This window comes from Saccopteryx bilineata, chromosome X, assembly GCF_036850765.1.
Source record: "Saccopteryx bilineata isolate mSacBil1 chromosome X, mSacBil1_pri_phased_curated, whole genome shotgun sequence".
In the NCBI taxonomy this organism is placed as follows: Eukaryota; Metazoa; Chordata; class Mammalia; order Chiroptera; family Emballonuridae; genus Saccopteryx; species Saccopteryx bilineata.
Genome location: NC_089502.1, coordinates 61,515,423 through 61,523,216, shown reverse-complemented (window position 1 = coordinate 61,523,216; position 7,794 = coordinate 61,515,423). Strand labels below are relative to the sequence as shown.

Here is a 7,794-nt window from a genome sequence, read left to right as displayed (position 1 = left end):
AAGTACTTTTTGCTTTAAAAATTATCTTTCTAGATATTAATAGTTATCTGGTTTTTTAAAGTATTCTGTCTTATGATGTTTTCAGGAGAAAAATACATTAATCTATATTTCAAGTAACTTTCAGTGTTCTTCAATGACCTAGATAGGCCAAAACAAATTTAGGCAAATGAAATTTAAAAATCTAAGGTTTTTTCTTTTCTTGTATTCTATTACCACTGACTGGTTCAATTTAATGGCTTTGCTTACTGATATCCAACAGTAAGAACATTTTATAAAATGAATTACAACATTTAGATTACTTTTTTGTTTGAAAAAGCCTGATACTGGCAAAAAGTAGTTTTTACCTTTCAGGCACATGAGGCTCTATAGAGTAAGCCACAAACAGAAATCTCATCTAGAGTCTGGTAAAAAGACTTCTCGATTTGGCATGTACTAATACTTTTAGCATAAGTATCACACTTGAAAAACTTTCACAATTTCTAAAGCTCATCACAATCTGAATACCTTTATACTGTAGCTCAGTGGTTCTCAAAGTCTGTGCCAGGGTGCCCTGGTACGCCTTATGGTATTCCAGAGAAATATGTGCCTGTTGGGGACCAAAAAACCAATAGGGTTTTTGGAGTTTAGATTTTTGGGGGACAGAGGTGTGGGGAATTGGCTGTAAACTGACAGTCTGCCCAACTCCCCACCTCACTTGCCTGATTAGGTTGCAAAAGGCTGTTAATCTGTGGTGCTGGATTGTTTACACTACCCCCTGTGTTCCCTGGAGAGACTGGAGGCAAGTTTCTTCTATCCTTTGTTTGGTGTAAAGTTAAGATGATATATATGGTGGGGGGTTTTCTGCACTCAACACAATTAAGAGTAAAAAGAGAGGAATTCTTCAATATATCGATGAGGAAATGAGAGTTTGCCTTTCAAATATAAACCCAAACATTGAAGAAATCGCTAGGACACATCAGGCTCATGTTTCTCATAAACACAAGAATGAAAAAACTTAACACATTTGTGCCGGGACCTACCTAATTTACTAAATCTTACTAAGAATGTGTGTGTGTGTGTGTGATATATATATATATATATATATATATATATATATATATATATAGTCATTTTTTATTTTTAAACCTTTTTTTACAAATTCTAAAAAGCATAACAAAAATGTAACAAAAATGTTTTATGTCAGAATAAATTTTTGTCGTATTTATTGTTTAATTACCATAAAAGCACGCTTAGACTTTTTCTTTAATATTTGACTTAATTATTATAACATATTTCTCAGAAATTTGTATATAGTGCACCTACAATTATTTGTAGGATTTTAAATGTGCACTTACTTCAAAAAGTTTGAGAACCACTGCTGCAGCTTCTTATAATTTTTCCTTTGAGGCAATTTAGCACTTTTAAAAACTCTATACAATGAGATGTCTGCCCACAAGGAAACTCATACTGGACAAGAGACTTAGAAGTCAAGATTGTGGTAAAACTCTTAATAGGCCTTCAGGTCTTATTCAACATGGGAGAGTTCATACTGGGGTGAAGCCTTACAAATGTAGAGAATGTGGCAAAGCCTTTAGCCAATCCTTAACCTTTACTGAACACGGGAGAATTCATACTGAAGAAGCCTCATATAGAATCAAGGGGATGGAAGTTTGGACATGTATAATGACTTAAAATGTACCCTACTTTATACTGACAGTACTCGAGATATTTTGAGAAAGAAATATTGTTTCCATTCTCATATCACCTGATGCTGTTTTTATTTCTAGTAATATGTGTGAATTCATGGGATGATGGTTGCTGCCTTAAAGATCTGTGAGCTCTTGTATAACAGGTGGGCTTCATGCTTATCTACTTTTCCATGTTAGACTGAGGACACTGTCGTGCACAATGTATGAAGAATATCTAAATGGAGATGCTGTTTGCAGTTGACTTAGAATGTTATGTCACCATGAAAAGCATCTTTTACTGCATTAATGTAAGACACAAATATTATAGATTTTAACTACTTTTTCCAATTACTTTTTAAGGAAAATATGGTAGCAGTTCATTAAAATCCTAATGTATCTTCATAGTAGTCATAGATAGAAGAGATAAATATTAGTTGATGTGGTTAGAATGAGTAAGTATAGACAACTCATCCCTAAGTGCCCCAAATTATTGTATATCCATGTTTGCTAAATAAGTAGCCTCCATTTTGAAAACAACAAAAAAAGCTGAGTTCATTATATCAGAATAGGTACACTTCTTAAATGATTTTAATGTGTATTTTGACAAATGGTCACAGTTTGTCATGCTTTACTTAGACTGTGAACTTATTGATTTATAAGGCGAAATGAATGTCTACCTAATCCATAGCCATTAAATTATAAGCCATTAAATTTCTAGGATTACTTCAACAATATTTATCTAACCCAAAGGACTTAGGAAGTGGACAAAACCGCCACAGCCTAACCAAAAATGAGAAAAGTGTCATGGAAAAATAATAGGATGTTATTTTACTTTCTTGTTGGGACAGAATGAACTAGCCATTTACATTCCACTATGCATCATACAACATTGCCATATTTTAATTCCACTGTAAAACTGTAGAAAAAGAGAGAGAATTTTGTTTAACTCAAGGTTCATACTTCAATTGGTTAGTTAGGGCTTATATTTAAAAAGAAAAAAGGAGTTGGGATTATTTTAAATAGAACTCAGAGATACATCAGATTGAATAAGTTATTACTTATTTAAGAAAGAATTCAAACTTGAATTTATCTACATGAGGCATTAAAATAACAAAAGTATAGCACATTAACAAAGGCTTAATGTTCTCATAAAGTTTAGAGAACATTTTGTCTTTTTCTGTTTTTCTTTAAGGGGGACAGAGAAAAACTTTGTCATCTCCCTCTTCAATCATAAGCAAACCTAAGTTGTTTTTCTTCTTTTTATTAGAGGAAGTATTTCAATCTCCTCCAAACCAACTTCAGGGGCTCTCATTTATAGCACCGTGAAGATAGTTCATCCAGATTGACACAAAATTGCATGGCACACTTTACCATAAACTCTCAAACCTTTACATCCTTTTAAAATTAGCTTCGTGGTGCTTTGGCGAACCTGCTTAATAGTGACCTAAATTAATTCTACGGTAATAAGACTATGTGATTGTCGGGAAAGTAGAGGAATTGGTCTGATTACATCAGAACCCTGTTTAGGATTTTCTTTTACTGGTCACTGTGAAGTCAACTATTTCCAAGTATTTAAGAGAGAAATTCTTCTCTAAGGTCTCCAAAAGGGGCCTGTTTTCTTTGAAGTCGATCAAGAGAACAATCACTCTCTGGAATTTTACTTTTGCTAAGAGAATTCAGCTGTATTTGCTCTTCTTTCCATTTACTCTTCCTAGACTTGAAAGGGAAAACACAACGTTGACCCTTTGCACTTTCCCCCGAGAATTCTGGGGTCCATCCCCAAGCTGACTTTGGGCCCTCTAGGCTAGTTAGGAGAGTCAAAGAGGGGGTAAGAGGAAAGTCAGGACTACTCCGACTGGTAACCACACACACATACTTTTATTTTAGTAAAATTTTAAAGTGTGAAATTAATGGTCTTCAAAATGTCGCAGACCTCAGCAAAAAGCTGCAATATGTCCATTTTTATCCTCCATTCCAATTCTTTAACTTTCAAGGAACCAAAATGAAATCAAATTTTCAAAACACAGAATGGTAAGAAAAAGTTAAGTCTTTATATTTAGGTTAAGAATTTTAAATTAGGAAATTTAAGCCATCGATCTTTATCTTAAGTTAATTGAAAAGGTTAAAGTTCTCTAGTCTTGAAAATATTGACTACAACTCCAATAGTATAATGATTACCTTCCAAAAGCTATCTACAATAAAAGGAAAATGGTGAAAACCAGAAAGCAGCTTGATTGTCAGTAGTATCAATTTCCATCTTCTTTAACTCGGGTGAATGATTAAAGATGTGTAATAGAAGAAAAGGAATCACACTACTTCGAATGTTCGTAACACATACTCCATGAAAGCATTTAAAGAAACTCTGTCATTTCATATTTAAAATTAGTTCTACTTTAACAGCCAACAAGCTAAGAGTTTTTCTTTTTTCTGTTATTTCACTGCTCTATGTATTTAATATATAGTTATAGAGAAGTATAGCAGAACTGTAAGGGTTTTCTTTATTTGAATTTTGAGCATTAACTTGTTCACATGCCAGAAGTTGTTACACTAAATATATATTTAAAAATTAGAGCTGTGCTGAAAAAAAAATGACCTACAAAAAGAACTTAAGATATTTTCTGCCTTTAAGACAGTTTCACAGCCTAAAACTTCAGAAAGCAGTGAAAAAGTAGAATTGATTGTATTATTTAATTGCTTTCTCACTTGAATATTACATAGCATCAAGTCTAAAATTCATCTATTAGTAACACTATTTCCTCAGTAGTCATCACTTACAGAAAGGACTCTAAGTGTACATAAAGTGAAAAGCAAAAACAAACCTAACAGAAAAGATTATAGGGCCTGCTTTTACACTTTTGAGTGAATAGGAATGAAGACAGAACTAAACCTAATGAAGGCACTGTTGTAAACAGCTATCCACACTCCACTCCCACAGCCTCAAAAAAAGATTTCCACTAGGACTTGAGAATTATGCTACGGCACTTTAGAAAAAAATAAACGAAGAAACTAATATGAAGGAAACTGAATTATGAGCGCTACACATGTACATACACTGACATAATAAACTACCTGCCAGCAGTACCTTGAAGTCTTCTAAACTGTAAAAGTACTAGTATTTGAAAAAGCCTGCTTACACACGCTAAAGTTTAAGTCAAAACATTTCCTAACTCAGTGGTTCTTATAACCAGTGTGCACGCCAGCCTAAGCTACTGCTTATTCACACACAGTGCTGGACCTCTCCCTGAATGGGGTTTCTGACTTCTGTCTGGGGCAGGGCCCCAAAGAACACATTTCTCACAACTCCTCAAGTGATGCTGAAGATGCTGGTCCAGGGACGGCCTGCTGAGAACCACTGGCCTACATTATTAATGGTCTATCAGCACAGCCCTAACCGAAAGTTTGGTCAAGATGCATGTAAACAAATAAGAAGAGAACGCTTTAATGCTTAGAAAGAATGTGGATGACTTCACTCTTATTACATCAAAACATCTACGTCAGCTTCGTGGTCTTCCTCGGTCACTTTCAGCGACAGCACCTCTTCGTTCAGGAAGAGCCCGCTGAGCCGCTCCTTGCGCGCCTGCCTCTGCTCCTTCAGCTGCCTCTTGCGCAAGGCCTTCTGCTGCAACTTCCGCTGCTTGGATCGCTTCTGGCAAAATAAAAATGTTCGAATCAATAAGGTGGAATTCTGGCACATCCACCCCAAAGTATTTGATGGATCCCATTCTGTATTTTCAGAATTTTTAGAGATGCTCAAATTCCTCTGCAGCATGACCCTGGCACCTGGAAGCGAGCCACCAGTTTAGACCTGAAGATGATTCTTCAAGGTTCTACTTTGACGGTATCTGACCGGTGAGCCTTCTGAGTGAGGGGTTGAGACTTGATCATTTTGACTAGATATGGATAAACCAATCATTTCAAAGATTTACGAATCAAATTAAGATACACTGGTGTCAGTGCAGAGTGAACACACGGTGAACACGCTGAACACAAACGTCGAGAACATTTCCCAGATCTGCAATGCTTATGCTTTTAAGGTTCTTTTCATCCAACAGCACCAGTAATTTTACCACTACTGGAGAAGAATCATGATTTTTCTATATTAGGCACTTGCCATCTTAAAAGCCCATTAGAAACCCAGTGGGAACTCTATTCTTTGTCACTGGTGAATAGGCTAAAAAGGAATGACCACATATTCAGAGGAATCCCTTGGTAACCAACAAAGCTGGCTGTTTGTTACTTCAGTGAAAGCCAGAGAAGAAATCATTGTGTATCTTGTTGTCACCACTGGGTTCTCAAAGAGTTATAAAAATACCCTCATCATCCTGATGTTGGTGAACTCCCCTGCCACGCATATATTTATATCTCCTATTTCTTATGTGCCCAGTAAAACCACACAGAATTTTTTCAACTGTGAAAACAGTAGACAGAAATTAGAGAAAGCACTATTACACTTTATTTTTTTTAATTTTTTTAATTTTTCAATTTTATTTAGAAAATGCACTATTACATTTTTAAAAGGGCTAGTAAGAAACATTTAAGACTAAAACATCAAGAAAACATTTAATTCACACAAAAGACAGAACAGTCTTAGGAGCTAATAGAAACACCAGCAATATAGTGAGATCCACTCATTGTCAGATGCAGTCAATAAACGCAATCCTGAGACTCACTCATTGTTTCCATCAATTTATCTTACTTAAAACAGACAAAAAAAAATCAGATAAAACTGAGTGACCTGCAGCCACGACAGCTTTTCAAAGCACTCAGCCTAGAGGGCTTTGTTCAATTGAACCAGCTGCTAGCCCACCCACCCTGCAATCACTGTAAATTTCAGAAGTTCCGTGCACGAAGATGCAAGAGCTTTGTCCTCAGCACAATCACTATTCACACTGTGGCTCTAATACAAGAAAATACAGTTTAATTTTTCTGAATCCTGTGGTTTCTTTCATAAAAGCCCACTTTTATCACCTTAACCCCCGTTTATGTGTCTTTTGAATTGTCTGCATGGCCTGAAAACTGAAATCAGTAATGATGTCTCAAGTTCGGCTAGTCTATAAAGTGTACAAAGATCTATTTTACCTAAATCTACTTTGGGGAACATTACCAATAGAATGCCTTGGAAGGATTACTGGATAGAACCAAATATTGTACAGAAAACAGATCTGCATATATCTATATTAAATGAAAGAATACAAGACAAAAAAAATCATGGCCAAAACCCACAGGCATCTAGATAGCAAGATAAGTTTAACATTCAAGGAGTTTATACGAGGGAGTACTAATGTTAAGAGCGAGAGGTAAAGTTTGGTATGAATTAGATGTTTTACTTTTGAATCGCGAATCCGCTCGGCTGCACTTGCGGACAAGTTGCTGTCGCTGTGTGCTCGACTCATGTTGGCACTGGAGTTTGAGGCCGAGTTTCCGACGCTGGACCCACTGCTGCTTGCGGAGCTGACCATGCTGGCGCTGCTGCTGCTGGCGCTGGTACCGCTCACACCACTGGTGCTGGCACAACTGAAGTTGCTTCGCTTCCAGGCCTCTCTCCCGGGCCGCTGGCGAGGGCTATGCTCCTTGATATAGTTTCTGACCTTGGAGCAGGCGGACAAAAACTGGTTAGTGTTGTTACTTGATGCTCTACCCTCAAAATATTGGGGAAAAGAAGATTGTTGTACTTAATTTAAAAGACTGTCGAAAGTGTTAGAGATATCCATAGGCAGTAGATAAGGGAAGAAAAAAAAACCTCTTGACAACATTCAAAATTCTAGAATATGTATTATGGAGCCAGATTTCCAAAGCACATAAAATAAAATCAGTAAATGGAAATGCTACCAGCCCCCAGAATTTAGGATTATAGAATAATATCACAGAGAGAAAGTAACAATAAAACAGATGAGATTTTTGAAAGGGCTCCACTCAAGATGATTTAAGTAAATTGCTAATTTTAGCTCACATTAGGGTGTTTCATAAATCTGAGCTAGGGCCCCTGGTTTCTGTCTTCAAATGCAAAGCATCAATTTACCACACTAATGAACAATGGGCTGGAATATAGAAAATTACAGTATGTCTGTCGAGAGAAATACCGAATTGAGAAAAATGTTTCATAATTGATAAATGTGAAAATGTTTTG

The 7,794-nt window shown here is 36.1% G+C and overlaps 1 protein-coding gene across 1 annotated transcript in view; it reads right to left on the bottom strand.

Annotated features, from left to right (window-relative positions):
- Positions 1-3,521: 3,521 nt before the first annotated feature.
- The window catches only part of FAM199X (family with sequence similarity 199, X-linked), a 27,679-nt gene continuing 23,406 nt past the window's right edge, over positions 3,522-7,794 (bottom strand). Inside the window, exons 6-7 of the mRNA XM_066250404.1 lie at positions 6,995-7,255; positions 3,522-5,313 (exon numbers count right to left, since the gene is read on the bottom strand). Coding sequence (XP_066106501.1) covers positions 5,143-5,313; positions 6,995-7,255 — 432 coding nt within the window. The 3' untranslated portion in view covers positions 3,522-5,142. The remainder of the gene's footprint in view (positions 5,314-6,994; positions 7,256-7,794) is intronic.